General features: G+C 43.4%; 1 protein-coding gene across 1 annotated transcript in view; it reads right to left on the bottom strand.

Annotated features, from left to right (window-relative positions):
• Positions 1-9,107: 9,107 nt before the first annotated feature.
• AKT1 (AKT serine/threonine kinase 1) overlaps positions 9,108-20,362 on the bottom strand; it is a 72,233-nt gene continuing 60,978 nt past the window's right edge. Inside the window, exons 12-14 of the mRNA XM_032188293.1 lie at positions 16,003-16,090; positions 11,216-11,318; positions 9,108-10,519 (exon numbers count right to left, since the gene is read on the bottom strand). Of these exons, the coding sequence (XP_032044184.1) occupies positions 10,440-10,519; positions 11,216-11,318; positions 16,003-16,090 (271 nt within the window). The 3' untranslated portion in view covers positions 9,108-10,439. The remainder of the gene's footprint in view (positions 10,520-11,215; positions 11,319-16,002; positions 16,091-20,362) is intronic.

The following is a 20,362-nucleotide window of genomic DNA, read 5'->3' as shown; positions in this document are numbered from 1 at the left end:
CTTGTACATGAAAACTAGTTCAAACCTCAACATTTGCTCGCTGTATTTTTTGAGAATTTCAGGTCTTGCAAGGATTTTAACTTTATACCTCTGCTCAGAATATTTTCTTAGTTTGCTTAACTCCTGCTACCATCTGTTGTTCACTAACTACTCAGAGCCAAGAGGGCTGATGGAGATCTGAGTTCTCTTAGATCAGCACTTGGCACTGGGAGTTTTTCACAACCCAACAAGCAGTTCCAACAGCTGCATGTATGAATCACTTAAGTTATAGTACCCTGCAGCACTTGGTTAAGAATGGTTTTTGACAAGCTGGTCAGATGCCACACAAGTGAAAGTGCTGTGAACTGAGCTTCTTGGAAGGTGTGACATAAATGTAAGATCATTATTTTGATGCTGATTTTTATGTAACGTGCTCTAAAGTTTCATTCTTGTTCAGAATACTTTTGAAATACCTAGATTGCACCCAAAGATCTACCATGAACTGCAAAAATAAATACAAGTCAGGAGGTTGGGAGGGTAGTTGTTTGTTATAGCAAACTATTCTGACATATTCCCCGTGGTATTTCATATTACTGAGATAGTTTGCCCCAGCAGAACTGCTCTTCACATGCTCTTGTGTCAGTCTATATTTAAACCTGGCTCCAGCAGTATTTTATTTCAGTTGTTTTAGTCTGGTTTGCTGAGCTGTGGGGACGTTCTTGATTATGTTGTATATTTATTGAGAGATTTGCTATCATTTACTGTTCTTTTGCAAATGCTACAAAGACTCATTTCATTCAGAGTTCAGCAAGCTACAGGAGCACTTCTTGAAGTTTTATCAAGAGGATAGCATGGATTTCCTGTTGGTTTTGTAGCAGCTAGCTGAGCATACGTATAGAGCCGGAAGGATTGGCTTTTCTGCAGGTGTAAACCAGCCCAGTGTCACTGAGCAAACAGAGCTACACAGCTGAGGATCTGGTCCTGTGTGTAATTTGTTATGCCCTGCTGTTGTCATTGTTTGTTTCATGATAACCATTGCTTTGGCTGAGCATTTTACATAAGATCATTCACAGAAGAATTTACAGAGTCCATGTGTTTGGGGGGGAGGGGAGAAGGGACACACCATGACACAGTAGACAATCAAGACAATACCTTGATTTTATTTTGAAGCTCATCTCTAGACTGGCTGGAGCCAAGTAGCGTAACTGGGACAGTATCATTCAGGAATAGGGTGTTGAATCTTCCCTTCCCTCTGGGCAATTTCCCCAGAGCTGCCTGGCAGGACCTCCCCCGGGTTCCTCTTAGAAAATGACACCGGTGGGTACCCAGGGGACAATGAGGGATGGGTGCCAAAGGCAGAAAGCATCAGTCATTCCCATAAGTAGGGTGGGAAAGGACATGATTAAGTCTCCTGTTTAAAGAGTTTAACCTTTTTTTTTTTTTTTTTTTTTGAGTCAGACTGCAGGCCTTTCACACCACTAGAAGAGCGGATTAAATTGGTCTTCGGATGTGCAGGCTGCAGACTGAGACAATGAACTTGAATGTGCTGAAGAAGGTTGGTGATAGTTTCCCAGATTTTAGAGAGTTCTTAAGAGTTTATGAGGATTTTAAGGAGTTAAAGAGAATATGGAACAGGGTGGATGGCCTGATCTAGTGGGTGGTATCCCTGCCCGTGGCAGGGGTTGGAATTGGGTGATCTTTAAGATCTTTAAGACCAAACTGTTCTGATTCTGTGATGCTAAGTGAATGCATTCCATCTGAGACTTTAAGTCAGTGTCTTATCAGGGATTTAACTGCAGTTTTGTAGAGCACCCTGGATATGTTAAATTCTGTACTTCTTACTACAATGAAAATACAAGCTAGATAAAGGCCCAAGAAAGGGTCTGGTTTGCTTTTTCCAGGTTTTTTTTACATTTACCAGCTGGTAAGATTACACAGCTTAGGGATACCCTGGAACAGAAATGGATGCCAGGCAGTGAGGGATGACCACACTTCTTTTAAAGCAACTCTATTCTAATTGTACTAAAGAAAAAGGAGCAAATGACAACAGGTGCTAGGCAGTTCTTGTCTTCCTGCCCTAGTCATTCCTAGTTGTGCTTATACAACAGAATTAACAACAGGGTTAATACTGAAAATATCTGGAGGAATAGGAAATCACTTCAAAACTCAAGGGGAGAAGTGCTCTTTGCTCTGGTTGGGCCAGTATTGCATGCCAAGACTGATCAGTCATGTTTCTACAGGAAACCCTGAGGATGTAGGTGTATAGAGTGTAACGTAGGTTTGGTACAGGTGACAAAGTTCAGTAAAGTAAGATTTATTGCTTGAGTACGGGTAGAGCTGAATACCTACAGCCAAGTACTCTGCTGACTTCAGTATTGTGTGTCTTCTAGGAAAGTCACTATGCCCAGATAGGCAGCAGACGTAGTCCTGACCTCACTGGAAACTACAGCTAGGGCTTTCTTCCAGTCTGTACGCCGTACCAGGTAGCGTTAATGGGGGAAGGAAGTCGTACACTACAGGCCACAACTACCCTAACTCCTTTGGTCATTAAATCCACACTTGTCTGAGAGATGAAGGAAAGAGGGTGTCGCAGCTCCTTGATACTGTTAAAATGGAGCACAGCTGTACATGTATATTGGGTTTCTGAAGTCTCTGCAGTGACCTAAGGAGCAGCAGCAGGATACCGCCCAAGAAACAATTATTTAAAGTAAGAGGTATTATGTCAGTTCCTAACACACCAGCTACAAGGGGACTGCAGAAGGAGGTCTGAAACAGACTAAGGTGGCATAACAAAGAATGAATGAAGGCAGGGGAAAAGAGGGGGGGGGAGAATCTTGTCTGCTGCAGAGATTGGGGAAGGAGGACAGTGTCAAAAGGAAAACATCAACAGGCAAAATGAAGAGAACTGGGATTCAAACAAAACTGGCTTAAAGAAGTAGGTAAATTGGGAGAGGGTACAGAACAGCGGGGCCTGGTCTTTGGAGGTAAGGCACAGCAATCTGCATCCAGGCTCAGTGCGGCGGGGAAGTGAAAGCCCACCTCCATGTGCCAGCTTTTTTCTACTCCCAAGAGAGGAGATCTGCTCTCCCGAAGACAGACAGATGGCATTGCCATTGCCTGTGCTCCTGTGGGGGATTTTTCCAGATGGGGAGTTGGAAGCTTCTTTGTGCTGTTACAGCCTTCCTCTCTAGCAGCTCTCGACTGCTCGGGGCCTCCACCAGTCTGTGTACCCATATCATATGCTACTTGCACATGCACACACATGCGTCTTGGTACTGTGCGAATTTCAGCTGAACCTGTTGGAGATTGCTAACAGAAACTGAGTTACCAGCGCTGATCTTAAAGGAAAGACGAGGTGTTTTGCACAGAGGAACCGCAGGCAGCGCCGCCTCACCCAGGGACTTCATCAGTCAGGCTCTGTCCTTTCTCATCTCTGACAGATATGGAAGATGGCACAGAAGTGACAAGTTTCTCAAAGTTATCTGGAAAACGACTGGGTGATGCAGGAAGCATCACCTTCATCACAACCCAATGAGCTCTTCACTGGCATAAAGCAGGACAAATCAAAGGAAGGCCATTTTAAACAGCTACCTTTGATCTCTGCTTCCTTAACAACTGAGCAAATGAGCACAGAAAGTAAAACTTTGGAAAGGTAACATAACTTCAGGCTTTACAATCAAGTAAAGGGAGATACGAAGTCTGTTCCCTTTATCTTGGTTACACATCAGATTTCTGACAACCTCACCAGTGTAAATAAGTACATTCTGTTTTGCTTTCTTATATTTCCCTTCCTCTGCAACTTTGCAGCCTGCAGTTGCACCAAGTGACCTTGCTCCTTCCCCTCTGCTTTCATTCAGTTTCGTTTCATGCTCCTTACTGGACTGTTGCCAGGTATTCCTGTCTTCCTGGTTAGTTTCATTTCTCCGGTAATATCAAAATAAGGAAAAACTGTAGCTGCTGAAAAATATATGGAAAGCCTGCTATATGCTGTAACTATCCTAAAAATAGTATTACTCTATTTTCATTAATAAAATTCACAAAAGGGCATGTGTTCTGATCTTTTGCTACATCCATACATTCTTTAAAATCATCCCATCAATTCATCAAACACAGTAGAAAAGTTCACCTATCATTTAGAAAAGCAGCAAGGCCAGGCCTGTGTGTGGGAAAAGGTGTTGCAGTTGTCCTTCAACATCAGATTTACACTTCACTGAATTAAAAAATCAGGGTAAGGAGCAGCACAGACCTTGCCCTCAGACATTTGTGGGCTCCTGAGGCACTGCTGAAATGCAGAGAGCTGCTGGAGTCAGTTATGTCAGGCACCGTAAATCAACAGCAGTCAGAAAACTGGGAAGCATCTGCAAATCTGTGGGGTACAGCTGCAGAGCTCCGGGTGCAAGGCACCGTCAGGGAGCTGGCAGCCCCAGCCTGTGCTAGAACTCGTGAGTGACCTGCATCAGACAGGTGAAAAGAGCATGAAAGGGATGGAGCTATTTGGGGCATGGCGCAGCGGAAAGAAACAGCTGAAAGCACCACATCCGAGCAGAGATGAAAGTAACCGGTGGTGCTGCTGCTCATGCAGCCTTTCGGAAACAGCCAGAGGGTCCTGCTCGACTGCAGCTCCTCGTGCAAAGCAGACATCCTCCCTCACTTCAAAGTGCAAACGTCACTCGGGGTTTTCTCTCCTAGTCATTTATTGCATTATGCCAGGAAGAACTATCGAGCACCCACCTGCCTGCAGCTTTAGCAACGCAAGGGCAAGTGTTGGTGCTCCTGCTTCTGCTCCGACAAGCACCAGCTCGGTGAGTAACAACGCGCTAGATCCAGCGTACTTCTCATAGCCCTGGGACAACCACCCGCAAGAAAAGTCTCCAACCATAACGCAATAAAACATGCATGAGCTTAACAAAGATACATGCTTTGCTTAAATCGGTAAATACAATGAACTTGGGATGACCAGGACCAGTAACAAAATAAAATGATAAAAACGGGCAATTTGTACCACTAGAAGCATCTGAAGCAAGGATGGTGCTCACTCACACAGACTTTTATGAAAGTGGCACACAGATCTTGTCAGTCTCAAAGTACAAATACATACCAGAGAAAAATGCACAAAGAACCTCCTTCGCTGTGTGTGCTCCCAAATTCAGAGAAAATTAAATTTCTTAAGTTGTGTTTCTCACCTGTTTCTGTGATGAATTTTCACTCTTGTTCTCAAAATAGTTTCAGTACCTGCTGCAGGGTGAACATGTAATTTAAAAAAATGCAGAATTGTAAAGACCCTCAGACTGCTGAAAATGCCTCATCGGCAGGCTGTGATATCTGTGATTATCTTGAAACAAACTCAGAGACCCAAGGAAGATGCAAAACACAAGCAGGTACAGCACTGTGATAGAAGATGGGAAGAAACAGGGTGAAAAAAAAATAATAAAAATTGAATTACTGGGCTTACATTTAACCCAGGAGGATGTTCACAAAGTCCATCTCTAGGGAAAGAGGTAGTGAGCAGCAGCACAAACAACCACGTGAAGCAGTGCTTCAGAGAAGGAAAAACAGAGCTACACGCACCCTGAAAACCCCCAGAGAAGAGTAGTATTTTCCCACACAAAGTCCTTCATCTGGTCCTCAACAGAGGACCCACCACACTCACAACACCAGGAGGGCTACCAGCAGTAAACAACTAAACAAATAAATAGAGGAGGAGGGAAAAAAAGGCACGCAGGGACCACTGTAATAAAATGGCTTTGTTTAAAATGATTTCAGACACAGAGCAACCAGTCATCACCTGATTAGAATGCAACATATGTTCCATTAGACAGAACTACGAAACGTCTGTACACTCAGCTGCATTTGGGATAATAAGCTCTCATTTGCTATAGGCACTGTATGTTCTTTTCGTTTTACTTCTAGTGGCAATTAACCTCCCTGTTATTAAGAAAATTGAGCTCCAAGTGGAAGACAAACACACTCATTTGCAGCACTGAAGAAACAAGATCCTTTTACATAGGCTCATTTCTTCAAATGTGTTTTTTACCTCCCAAACTCTTTTAGACAAAGCGAAGCAAATCCAAGCTTCCTCCTAACTTACCGACCCCCAAGCTCCTCAGGCAGAAGCCCCGTGCAACGCTCACAGGTGCTTCGTGCTTGCGAGCTTCTCTTCTGCAACCCCATCTCCTTGGGGTTTGTGTTCCCACCATAGACTGGGACCTCTATAATTTTGGACCACCATCCCAAGTCCCGCTACCAGAGATAAAACCTGACTTAGCATAGGCTAACTGAAAAGATAAGGTTATTTTATCTGACAAGGATTTTTTTTAAGGAGTACTAAGAGTATGAAGAATACAGCACTCTTGCACCGATTGTTTAGGTGCACATAAACAATCTAAGCTACATACAAGGAACTTCACCCCCAATTTCAAATAATCAAGGAAAAATTTCACCTCAAATCTCAAAAAACTACCATAGTTTGGAAAACTGGGAGCACATTCAAACAGCAGAGTATTTCAGGCCTGCATGAGAGCAGTGCAGAAGCTGGGGAGCATGCAGAGCTTACCTTCTGGAGAGATGATGATGCAGAAAGAAAAATGAAGAAAGAGCAGTTTGTTTTGCTTTGGAGGTGAGAGGTCACAGTTTGTGCAGAACTTTGGATGCCATAAACCACAGCGGTCATCTCCCAGTTTAAAGAGAAAACAGCCTGCCAAGCCTAATGGGATTGTGCTGGATGTTTCGGTTTCTCACGAGAACACAAAGTAGAATGTGCAGAATCACCTCGGTTCAGCCCCAAAACAGCACAAGCAGTGGAGTCTGTGCTGACCAGCGCTCAGATGGCCTCATCTCCTGCCTGCCCTCGGTGGCACACAGAGAACCATGGTACTTACCTGCAGTTGCAGAGGTTTTGTTGTTTTCTTTTTCCTATTTTTCCTCCCAGCCTGAGTTTACAACCAAGTTCCTGGGCTGCAGTGCACGTGTCTGACCAACGTGCTGCAGGCAGACGTTTTAGCATTTGTCTGGTAGCGCTCAGGAGGCATCACCTTCACCTCAAAATGGGATTCAACTGCCCTAAGCTCTCTCTGTATATGGTTTGGGGTCAAGGACTAGATGGAAGACAAAAAATAAAGAGGGAAAAGAGGAGATGGCACAGGTCAGTTTGACCAGCCAGGATACATGACTTGCCATCACAGCAAGGAGACTTTTAAGCATGAGTTTAAGGAAGGGAACAATTCTGTAGATGTTTGGGGGTCATTCCTCCCAAGTACAAGAGAAAAACTGAAGGCAAGAATGGTTGTACAGAAATAGGGGCTAGAAGACACTGATAACCGCATTTCAGCAGTAGTGAAAAACTACAGAAAAACTGACAGGGAACACAAAAGCAGGCTGTGAAAAGCAGGACCAGTAGCATGGTCCAGTGGAGGAGTCACACTCAGTATAAAAACACACCCTGGAGAAGAAATTAAAGCGTCAGATCAATGGGCTCACAAAAAGATCCTTGCTGCATGGTGTACCACCAGAACATGCTACCATTTGTCAGCACCAACGGGAAGAACAAGGAGGTTTGAGCAGCATAGATGAAGAGTTTTGTTTTAAATAAAACAGATAAAGGAACGTGCAACACTTAAGCAGTTCTGCATACACAGTATGAAAGCAATCTGAGGTGAATGAGGTAGTTTGTAGACTTTTGTGACAAGGAAAGACAACAGCATGTTAACAGCTACTTCTCATCCTCTCTGCTACATCAGAACTTAAAGAACATACTTTATGTTTGCAGTAGACAGCTGTAACAGATAATTATTCAATCACAGATGACAGGCTTTGAATATTCACAGGTGAAATGAGATATAATATCCAGAAGATATAATATCCAGAAGACCCTGTTGCATTCAGGTGTGGCCCTCAGATCACTGTTCCTAACAATACTAAGATTACTAGAACTTTTTGACAGCCTCTCAACCACCCCCATCTCCCCCAACTTCCATCTTATATGGAGCAAAAATCCAATAGCAACAACTGACAAAAATACTGAGACAAAAATCAGCCTCACCAGAACAACCTGATCCACATCTGTTCCTGCACTTGGAAAACCAGATTTTCCTTGGGGCAGATTATGGTAACCTTTGCTCATTTGTGTTGCCTATATTTGGATGCACAAAGTGTGTTAGCGCAGAACTTGTCAGGGCTTGTGGACCTGCAGAAGGGTTCTTTGGACTCCGTCCCTGGGCTGGCTGCAAACTCAGATGAAGATTTAGAAGCAAAGGGAGAAGAGTTAGATCAGATTTGTGAATGGGATAGGCAGTCCAGCATCAATTTAAGGTGTCCTCTACAGAGATTGCTCCTTTCACCTTCCATCTTTGCATGAAATTTGCAGTAATTTCTACTGGGAATTACGGGATAATCCCTGAACCTAAAACTATTTTGGATGTTTAATGGTTTAGTACAGCTGCAACTTCTGCGCTTAGTTTGAAGCACACTAGAGTTGTTCTTGGATCTTCTTGCCTTTTCCTCTGTATTGTTTGAAGAAGGAGAGCCCAGCCTTGTGTAACTAGCTCCTAGAAGCAATTAATACTAGTCCCTGGAAAGGAAATGCAGTATTATATATTATATATTATATATTATATATAATATATTATATATTGGCCAGAATGACTGGAATAGAAATACCTTTGAAGATCAGGGCTTCAGTAACACAATCTCACTGGCAGCAGGAGGACAGCAAAATGAGGCTTGTCCTCATTCACGTCAAGACTACGTACTTCTGGAACAGGGTGCATTTCTCTTAAACATTTTCCAAAATTGTCTTAGCACAATGATCAGCAGAGAGATGAAACAAATCTCTCAACGATATGCACGCTTCACAGGCTAGTCACTGGAGTGAACGTTGCATCTACAACTTCGGAAGGTTCCTACCACAATAAATAAGAACCTAACTTGTTAAAGCAATTTTTATTTAAGTATTTGGAGGGAAACTTTCATATCATAAGTAAAAATACTAAAGTTGAATGTTGTTAAAAAAAAAAAAAAAAGTCAAGATGATGGGTTCTCTGTGCAAACACAGCAGTTTCTGGTGGAAAGGGGAAGCAAGGGTATTCATAACATACTCCCTTTCAAATAAAAAAAATTAAATGCTAGTTAACTGCAGTACATGTCATCATTTTTATACAGTCAAGAGAATGAAAAACAAAAAAAAGCAATTTAAGAGAACGCAACCTACAATGGAATAAATTCATTCGCAGGAGAGACAGAATAAGACTGCTTTTATGAAAATTACAAAGAAACATGATACAACAAAAACAGGGTGTGGGGAATTTTTCCACTAAGATTAAAAATGAAAAAAAAAATTCACTTTTTGAACACCATTATTATTCAAACACATATGAAGTTTCAACCTAAGTTTCTTTTTATACATGGGAAACACTGTTAAAGTGAATATTCAAGAGTGAGAAGGCACCATGAACTGTCAGCTGATACCTTTAATGCACACTCAAGAAAGAGGAAATGATCTGGCATGATGCAAAAAATCATTAAGTGTTTATATATATTCATATATCTTTCCATAAAAAAAAAGCGGCAACAAGTCATTACTTCAGTGCCAAAATGTACTTTTGTCTGGTTGACTCACTCATTAAGATGATTTCTCACTTAGACCTGTATGGTATTTCTATACAGTGGTGTAGGTGGGTGATTCTGCGTTGTTGCACTTCGTATTACATTGGTAAAGTAAGCATTTTCTATGTTCTGAGAAGCCAATCCTATGAAGTATTCCTAAACTCTACGCAAATGGAATAATTAAATGCACTGTCTCGCATGGAATACTCATCTGTACGATGTAGCATTGGACTAGATTCCACTGGATTCAGTTTGATATGTAATGTCTTGTAGCAGATGTTATAACAAAAATAACTCTTGCTTTTTGATTTACCTCACTGAGGCCATTAATGCTGTTCCTATAGTTGGTTTTCTGGAGTTGGATGACATTTCACTGCTGTCCAAAATGAGTTTGAACCTTAACCCTCCAGAGTTTGTTCACTTTGTTGCTTATATTATTGCACTAGCTACTAAAGTCTTATATCTTCCTATATAAATCTAATTGTTCAGAGTGCAGATTCTATATTTAGATAATGAACTGTATGAAATAAATAAAATAAGGGGATTTTCTGGTCAGAGTTGATGATATGTTGAATACCTTAATTCTAAAGTAAACAGTTTTGGTGTATATTCTTAAAAACACCATTCAGCATAAAAGCCTTGACGTAATACTTTAAGAATGGATTCATTTTCCTTCTCAAAAATGCATCAAAGAATTGTTTTAAATACAGAATCTGTGAGGCTTCCTACAAATTCATCTAAATAGTAATACAAACACAGTTTGTAATTCAGATAATATAGAAAGTTCTCTAGTGTCCATTGAAGTAAGGTCCCCAAAATGCAGTCTGTTTTGTTTCTGAACAGGAAAACATTGCAAAATATTAAGCGGTTCCACTGGCTGAATAGGAGAACTGAGGAAAATGAGGTCTTCTCTCATTATCTATACAATCCATGCTGTCATCTGAAAAATGGGGGAAAAAAAGCATTAGGCAACATTTGGAACCTTTTTATTGTACATAAACAAGCAGTAATGCACAATAAAGCTCTCTGAAAATTCAGTGTTGCTTTTCTCTTCCACAACTTGAAAGGATAAAGAAACAGCAAGTCTGAAATCTCGCCCCATTCAATGGGCATCACAGAAAATTCTGGTTGTTGTACATGCATTCTGTTGTTTGGATGTCCATTTAAAATTGCTAGGGGTTGCATTGCTCAAATTCATATTCAGTGTTTGAATCTTTGGCAATTGCTATTTCAAAGTATTGAACATGCTCAGTCAGCATGAAAAAATATTTTGATTGAATATGGACATTATCCCATACTCAACTGACTGCTTGCATATACACCAGTGTGCGAACAGATGTACGCATGCAGAACTCATGAACAGAATTTTTTCCCCAACAGGAGACTATCCAGATTTTGAAGACAACAGTACAAATGATTTCAATACATTCTAAAACAGGTTTTTCATTTCCCAAGCAGGAAAGACATGTGGAAAGTTTCATATTAGTTCACCAGCTTCTTGATCAGATACATATATGGAAGACGCACGAGTTGAAATGGATGTTTTTCTGTATGTTCTAAAGGGACTCGACAACCTTACAGCAAATTATTTTGGTGGTCTGGAGAAGACAGAGAGAAACATTTGGGAAAACTTTACCTTGGTCAGGAGGAGTGATTGTAATCATCTGTGCTGTGAATTCTTCATCAAAGTATCTTGTGTCTGTTTCAGATGTAACTTGTGGCTTAAACGGAGGTACAAGCTACAAAAAATAGAAAAATACCATCCATTTAGAGGTTCTTAAAGTACTGTTTGAAGCAGGTAGGATCTGAAGTAGAGTTATAAGCTACAGTGGCTTTTTGTATGTTTTTAAACAAAAAAAAAAAACAACTCAGTCCATAAAAAGACAGTATACAGTAAGGCTAGGTGGACATATCCTGCTTATGGGTTGTTTAAAGCATTCTGCTGATAGAATTTAATTGCAGAAAGAAAATTTGACACTCCTAATGTTGCTTCAAGTAATGAATAACATGCATATAAATGTTTAAAATTAATAGTAGATACCGTTTCCCTACCTAATTAGATGTAAATTGTAGGCTGCATCTAGTCTGATTTACAGTTGAGGATGAAAATGCGTAAGAGTCGTGTTCAGCGACACCGAACAGATCAGCTAGCCCAACACATCATCGTAAAGGTTGCAACGTTCCTAAGAAAGCTCCAGCTACAGAGCTGCCGTGTCCGTGTACTCAGAGACTCAGAGCACAACCCTGCAGAAGACTGGCCCTACCTGGCAGAATTTAGGACACGGCAGCAGCAACATCAAGCACTGCGCTCCGGGTCCCCAAAAAGTAGTTTCAGATCGACTCTAAACTTAGAAAATCTGGAGTGTTTACAAAAAAAAACATGCAGTAACATCCTTCTCTTGTTAGAGCCCTGTTTGGGTCCTATTCTTGAAACTTGCATGGGCAGAAGGGCGAGAAATCATCCTGGTGCACGCAGGCGAGCGGCGGCAACAGGCGCTCCAGATGGAGCCGAGCTGCTTGGCTGGGGCCGGAGGAGGCAGCAGCCTGGGAAGCGGGGTGGCAGGGCTGGCTGCACACACACCACAGAGCTGGAACACCGACAGCTTTGGAGGGCAGAGGAGCTGGGATCGAGGGCTCGTTCACCTTGCCGCTGCATGACAGGCTGGAGGCAGAAGGCAAAGACGGCTCCTCGCCCTCCCACAGAGGACAGGCAACAGCGCCCGGTGCTGGGCTGCCGCTCGCCCACCGCTGGGGTTAAGCGCGGCCGGCTTTTAATAGCACACGGCCACACCAGGCAACAATTTGGGAGCGTGATTGAGGAAGTGTACGGCTTCCAAGCTGAAACCGCAGGGAGAAGTTTATCTAAGCAAATGGTAAACTGCTCCGGCTGGAATTAAGCCGTGACCCTGGGACTTGCTCTGCTCTGACAGAAATCAGAACGACACTGGCAGAAGTCACTACCTGCAAACCTTGGGTGTACAGAACATCTCCTCCCCACCTCCAACTTTTCTTCCAACTTAAGAGCTGAAGAATCATTTGCTTGGCAAGTCAGCTCAGAAGAAAATCACTACCTTCAAGCTCCCCATCACTTTTTTTTTTTTTTTGAAAGCGCCTGGCAGAGCGTTGTCCTGTCTTTCAAACAATTCAATACAGCTCCTTCATGTTCAATTTAAAGCCTTTAAGATATGTAATCTGCACATATGGTGCTGCTTCCAAATACAAAGAAATATTCCACAGTTTAAAACCAATCTTTAAAAATTAAGGGACATAAAAATCCTAACTTTACTATATGCAAGCAAAATTACAGTATGCATTCATACTTTTTTTTTAATTGCTAATTATTCTTTGTTCCCAAGTATGCCTTAAAGGAGGCTGGTAAATATTCCTGTTAAAAAAATAGGTTCTTTATGTCCTGAATTTAAAAAGGAAAAGGAAACAGGATATCCCAAAGCCACCAGTCACTCTGAGCCTCACAGTCCTCCCGAAGCTGCTGAAGAGGGAACGCTGTGCGTTGTGATGTTAATAACGCTATTCTCAAGTCAAATCTGCATATTATGCCTAAAAGCCCCGTTGGGGACGAGTATTATTTCTTTCACATTTTAGCTCCATTCTCCTTCTCCTCACAGCAGCCTGTTCCTTACAGGGAACCTCGGCATGTTTGTGACGAGCTGTGTGCGTGCGGATCCGAAGCTCTCTCTGCCCTTTTAAGCTAATGGGGGTTTTGGCACCCGGCACGCTCCCAGTTGCTGTAGCTCGCTGTGCACAGCACGGAGTGATTTAGGACTTGGGCACTGCAGCAGACACCTGAACCGTGCACATCAGAAGGACTGGGAGCAGCAGCCCTGAGTCACAACGCGTGTGTAGCGGGCCAGCGCTGCCTCTGCCGTTTTTTCCTTTCATTTTAGGATCTGTTAAAAGCAATTTGAGACAGATTATGATGCACCCACAAGACAAAATCCGTTTCCTAGCTGTCAAATTCAGAACATGAAGCTGGAAACAGAGGGGAAGCCGCAGAAAGCTACAATGCTGGCTTTACCAAGCAAATATGGTGCTTTACTGAAAAGCTGTCAGCGCGAGAGCTCTGTAGTTCAACTGGCAGGGAGGTGCCACCTGTAGCCTCCCACTGCTGCAGACCAGCTTGACACTCACAGGCTTATGTTGGTTTAAGAGGCAAAAAAAAGACAAGAAAAAACAACACGTGATTAAAATCTCATTGTGTACGTTACAGTTGAACGTGGGCAAAAGACTGCAAATTAAATTGCACCTTTCTTTATAGCAGAGACAAATCGCAACACTTCTCCAGGCTGGTCTAATGAATATTTTAAAGTCCTGGGACAACCCCAGTTATTCAGAGCTGCTCGTAATTCACAGCTATGCTGTGTTTCCAAAAAGCCTAATTACAAAGTAAGTGTTCTTGATTACCCCAAATTCATGATCACGAACACATCCACCATGATCTGAAGGTCGCGGGTAACCAAGCTTAGCACGCCAACACCTCTGGCAGCTGACAAAATCCTGATTTTTTCCATAACAATGCACTTCAGGTAAATACAGCAAGGTCCTCCTCGGACCACCCAGAATTCAGGCAGCAATTACTCACAGGCTTTCTGAAATATCTTCATTTACACGGCACAGTTATTTCTACAGCAGCTGACAGTTTATATCCAATCTCAGCTGCACCTACTAATGGGACAGGAGCGAAAACAGAACCCAGCCTCCTTGTATAGGCCAAGGACAGAAAAGGTCTCACTTAGCATGCTATTTTCTCCAAAATACTTAATATTTGCGATTTCCTGGTAGTTTCCACAACAATCTGAGTCAGTACTATGGTGGGACATTTTATGAAGGCTTTCTCAACCACCCAGATAAATAAATTGTCTCCAGCTTGTGTGATTTCTCCTCCATTCAGGGAAGCAGGACTCCCATCATACTGCCAACAAGCAACTTCACTGAAAATATCTGAACCATGTTATCAACTTTTAACCTTAAACTAAATACTTGGGAGTTTTGCAGTATGCCAGCTGGGTGAAAAAGGGGATAATCCGTGGCTTAGAACAGTAATTTAGATATACTTTTTACTTTATTTTGGATAAAGTCCTCACAATTCCTTCCTGCCCATATCTACCTCCTGGCTGCACGCAGCTGTCTCTCAAGGGATGCTCTGAAAGGACAGATGTCTAAATGCTACATACACTTTTGTGGCACAACAGCTATTTTTTCTCATTTTTTTTATTTTTCTTTAGCCATATAAATCTGTAAAGGAGTGACCAAGAAGGAAACAAAGCACTCTTGGTAACAGGGAAGCACTGGACAATTCTTCCACTACAGTATGGGAAGCTGTGGCATTGTTCTCTGACTTCTAAGTCAACAAAAACTGCACTGTAGTAGTTTAACCAAAGATTCAAAACTCATTTTCTGCTATGTTTCTTACCTGCTTCCAGCAACTGGATGGAGAACTAAACTGAACTTAGAGATTAAACTAGATCAGGTATCTTATGGGGCTGCAGGGGGAAGGAAGGAAATGAGGCAAGGCTGAGATTATACAGTGTCAGTAGGTGGGAGCCTTGAATCACCAGACCCAAGTGATTCAGTGAGCTGCACTTCATGGGAGTGCTATGCAGAGTGTGGCTGGTGAGAATCAAATGGGAGGAGAACAGCAGGTCACCCTGAAAGCACCAAGGCATCTTGGAGGAGTGCATGAAGTTAGCTGTGAATGAAGGGACAGAGCGACAGAGACAACTGGTGTCACTCATGCTGAAAGGACTGGTCTCTCCCATCGCAGTCTCTCTTGTTGGAATGCCCACAAACTCGGTGGGTCTCAAGGAAAACTGATGAGAAACACCACGAAGTACAGATGCTTCACATCACTGATCAAGAATGTATGTATGCTAGGCTTGAATTGATGCAAAGGCTTTTGCTTCCTTCTGCCTGCTGAATTCAGTCTGATTTCACCATTCAAGACAGGAAAAGCAAAGGGAACAGACAGTCTGCCACCACTACTTCTACTAAGTTTTACTTCCAGGTGCTCAGGAACCAACAACAACTAACTTTTGGGCACCATAAATCACAAAGGATACATCATTTGATAGCAAAAATGGCAAAAAGAACTCACAGGAAATGCCACTTCAAAAGCTTATACACTGTCTACACTTGGAAGCAATTTTGGCTACATCCTATTTATTTAGTCACAGAAACAAGTATCTTGTTGAGAGACACTCCTCATTTGGGGGGGAAAAAAAGCTTTTGTTCAGAAGTAATCCAGCCACAGTATTTTAAGAAGCAAGAATCAATTTAGCCTTGATAAAACAACTGCAAACCTCTTCCATGTAGAACTTGTATACACCTTACCAAGGGCGACAAAATCTGAACCATTCAGGATATCCACAGCTACAATTCACCTTGGGAGAACAGTTGTTTAAGTACCTTTTTCTCGTATACATCTTGCCAAACAATGCCAGCAAAGAATTTGTGTTGCATAATCTCCTTGGCATCATCAGGACCACCACCTAACCTGTTTGGGGCAAAATAAATAAATCAGTGGTTGAATACAGTTATTTTTCTCAGACAGTTTTTATGAAATAGCACCGAAAAAATCCTGAGTTTACATAATACATTTTGGAGCATTTGGCATTTGCTTCACTCTTGGTTTTTTGTGCAAGGGCTGTAGCATACTCTACACTTCAGATCACAACACCATTCTTCTAAAAGATCGGAAAATACACTAAGAAATTTTAGCATGCAATAGAAGTTTCTCTTGAACAAACAAAAATCACAATTCAAAAGATCTGCCTTCTGAGGGGATGCTGCAAGTAAAAGGTCTGAGCAACCCGGCTCTCTCTCCTTTCTAAATTAACAAGCAACTACCCTCTATAATTTTCAAGAGCAGAGCGATGGCGGCAGTAAAACTGAATTTGATTTTGAAGCATCAGAGAGGCAAGGATTCTGAAGACGAACTGATTTATGCCATCTGATTTAAATTTCCATTAAAGAAAACAGTTGACAACTGCAGTGATAATATCACGTTGTATGCAAATCTTTCCTCCTCCTCAGCTTCAAGGAAGCACAAAGGGTGTTTTATTGACTTAAAGGTATATCAAGATAAAGCACTTTTATTCCAAACTAAAACTGTCCACACAGCTTATAGATGCAATCAGTTCAGCTGCAGTCTCGGGCTAACAGATGCTTAAATTCTGCTGGGGAGGTTGAAGCGTTCTCTGAAAGGCTGAACTGCATCTGCACGCAAAGACATGTGCTGGGAAAACCAAACACACACTGAGTAATCAGCAGGAGACTCACTTCAGGTTACAAGGTTAAGAGACTCTCAGGCTTTTAAATGCAAAAAGTGCTGCCACGTTCATCCAGGCTGACCTCTAGGATCTGCGAGCCCCCGACTCCTGCCGCATCACCCCGACGCCACTGGGGAACTCAGAAATTACGCCTTATTTTAAAGGCTTGGGACAATGGCTGTGAGCAACCCAGGCTGTATCCATACTGCTAAAGAAAAAGGGGCAAGGACAGTTCTCTGGACCCACAGCCAAATTGCCCAAACATTCACCCATGCTGCACAGCAATCGGCCCCACATCTCCCTGTATTATTTGGAGCTAGAGGCCAGGGGTGCAGCTCAACATGTCAGGATGATGTGAAGGCTGTGCTGCAGCCCACTGATGTGGTATTTTTTTACCACGTGCTCTGGGGCATAGCTCCATGCCACAGTGCAATGGCACAGTGTGGTGTGACTGCCTGGGGTGGAAGGAACCGAACACGGCGATGTCCTGGCTGCCACTGGGGAACGGATGCTGGTGTGGGCAATGCTCTCAGCCACGTCTGTGCACTCTCTACAGAGAAAAGAAGTTGGCAGAGGCCACACCTTTACCAGAGGTGACAGGCAGCAGAGGTGACAGGCAGTTCAGCAGCCGTGCTTGCCTCCTGGCCCTGTTTTTAGTGCCACAGTAATAACCTAAAAGGTTTGCGTGTTCCTGTTCCTCCAGGACACCTGTGGTGGCACAGGCGACAGACCCCAGGCTTCATGTCACAGTGCTGGGGGACACTCTTCCACCCCAGGTGAACTCAGACCAAGCCTAAGTCCAGCCTAGAGCCTCCCGGGCCAAAGCAAGTGGACAATGGCCCTCCCGCCTGCTTGCCAGCGTGGTGTACAGCTGCCGAGCCACCTGGAACAGAGACAAACTCCAGGGTAGCCTGGGAACAGAGACAAACTCTGTGAGTAATCATCTCTCGGCTGGTTCCCTGCAGGTCCAGAGGCTCTGCCAAGTCTGCATCAGGCTCCTCGCTGCTTCCCCGGTGCAGATGAGGATGGCCAGCGAAGAAGAGGGTGGAGTTGATCAGTCCTATCCTCTTTACTCACAGATGTCAGCAGGCTGTACTCCAGCATCAAAGTTCGGGAGTTATGAAGTGACTATAAGCTACAAAGAACCTAAATACTGTTTTGCACAAGTATGCAGACCGGCTGGCTGATTGCAGCCACACACAAGTGCTTTGGAGAATACATTATCTATTACGAGCCTTTGTTCCATGAAGGGCAAACACATACTCAGGGAAATGCCAACAGAAACCCCAGATGTTTTACTTACCTTTTAAGAATCTATACTATTAAACAAATCCATTCCAACTGAATGGAAAAACAATAGAAAACCCATGTTTCGGATAGGAACTTAGTCCAAAACATACTTGTGGGTTTTACAACTATTATGAAAAGACCGTTTCAAGGTGAACAACATTACGTCAGCACCTAATGCAAAAAACATGCCTAAAGAAACACTGAGAACTGAAAGAGCAGCAAGTTTGTCTCTCATAAGGACATGCAACAACTGAAGAAAAATACAGCACGAATAAAAGTCTTGAAAAATTCCTGTGCAATGAGGTTAAGTACTATGCATCTAAGTCTTCAAACAGAGCTAAAAATAGTAGAAATAGAAGTTAAAAGTCCACTGAGAATTACAGTATGCAAGGAAATATAACAAAGTGTAGAGGGTGAAAAGCATTTTAAAAAAATCTAAGCTGGTCTCCTTAAAACATACCTGCTGAACAGTGCTGGTTATTCATTAAGCTTCCATCCCAGATTGAGAACCTTAGCTTTTGTGTTTCAGCTAAATCCCAAGGAGAAAAATTACTACTAAAAGCAACATTAATATTAATACTAAGCTCAAACCATTTCCACACTTTTAATTTTTATGAAACTGTGTTGCTTCCGAGTTACTGTGATCATTTCATCACAAGCTCCCATGCTCTGCAAGTCAAGGGCAATCGGCTATAATGCTACAGAGAAATCATCTGCAAAAACGTTTAAAATACATACCCTGCAATTTTTTATATATACATACTAAAAATATATTGTGTGTGCAGACACTCAGTGAAAACATGATCATCCCATCCCAGACAATTGCAATTAGCAAGTCACAGCAAAAACGTTGTTTTTGTACTTGTCCCTGTAAAGGTAAGCAGTGTTTGGCACCCAGTGGCCCATTCCTGGTTCTTTAAAAAGAAACCCACCAACTTCTAGCTCTACAGTGAGAAAGTTTCTAACCTAAGGCTCCAACACAGAAAGCAACAACCGCCTTCGCTCTGACCTGCCAGATCATCCCGCTCTGGTGCTGCACCATTTCGGGAGCCACAAGAAGGCTGTGACTGTGAATCCTCACGTGAAGCCAGCCGTGCTGCTGGGTTACAGGTTTCTGTTGTTTACAGATTCACACGTGCACCATCCTCAGATGGAAGCAGTCACGGCTTTGGGCTCCAGATTTGGGTTGCCGTTTCCTTTCCGCATGATTTCTCTTACTGCTCCCCCCAACCCCAAAAGTGGTTCTTCAGCAGTGTGAACACACCCGCTGGGCTCAGGAAAATCAGCCCAGCAAAAGCTGTTTGTGCTCGCCGGGCTGGAGCACACATATGCTTATTTCCCCTCCTCTGACACAGCTGGGAAGGAGACCAGTAACGTCCTGTGGTTCAGTCCTTGCCCTGGGAGCCCTGCAGCAGTCAGCTGCACGCAAGCATTTCGGAGCTGCACCCACATTGCTTCCCCGTGGCCACTGCTTGCAGCACGGAGGATTTGTAACTCCCAGCTCGGGAGGAAAAGGCCACGAATACGCAGTCACACGGGGACTTTCCTGGTCAGAGGTGAAGAGTTTGGAAAGCAGCTCCCAGCCCTGCGCTGAGCCTCACTTCCCCGCTCCTTCGCCAGCCCCACGCGTGTGACACGGACGGGGCCCATCCGGCCCCCACCCCCAGCACTGGGAGGCAACCACAAAGCAGTCACATTTGAGGAAGCTGAGGCTTGGGAAGTTTCTACATCACTGATTTCTAGAAATCTGGGGGGAAAAAAAGAGTTGCCTTTCATGTTTTCCTCAGCCTTAAGTCAGATTTCTTATGGGTGAGCTGCTCAAGTGTGCCCCAACTCACGTCCGAACAAGTTGGTACTGAGGTGATTTACACCGACAGCACCACATCCAACAGCCACATCTGTCCCTTAACAGCACCTGGTGTACCTTAAGGTGGTGTGTGAGGACTTGATGAGCACCTGCGGCATACGAGATACCCAGGACACTGCAGTGTCCAAGCTCTGGATGCCCACAAGGCTGAAGGCCGCTGCACCAGAGGCCCAGCTCCTGGAGAAGCAGGCAGCCTCCTGCCTGCCCCCGCCAGCCAGGACTTCTCCCAGCTCCTGCAGCCCCACAGTTGTCACCTCCACCTCCTCCAGCTCCAGCAGGGGCTGCAGGCCTTGCTGTGCTGGAGAGCAGGTTCGCTCAAGCTGTCAGCCCTTCACGTAGC

Source organism: Aythya fuligula, chromosome 5, assembly GCF_009819795.1.
Source record: "Aythya fuligula isolate bAytFul2 chromosome 5, bAytFul2.pri, whole genome shotgun sequence".
In the NCBI taxonomy this organism is placed as follows: domain Eukaryota; kingdom Metazoa; phylum Chordata; class Aves; order Anseriformes; family Anatidae; genus Aythya; species Aythya fuligula.
The sequence above is the reverse complement of the archived record's forward strand: the minus strand, read 5'-3'. Positions and strand labels throughout refer to the sequence as shown.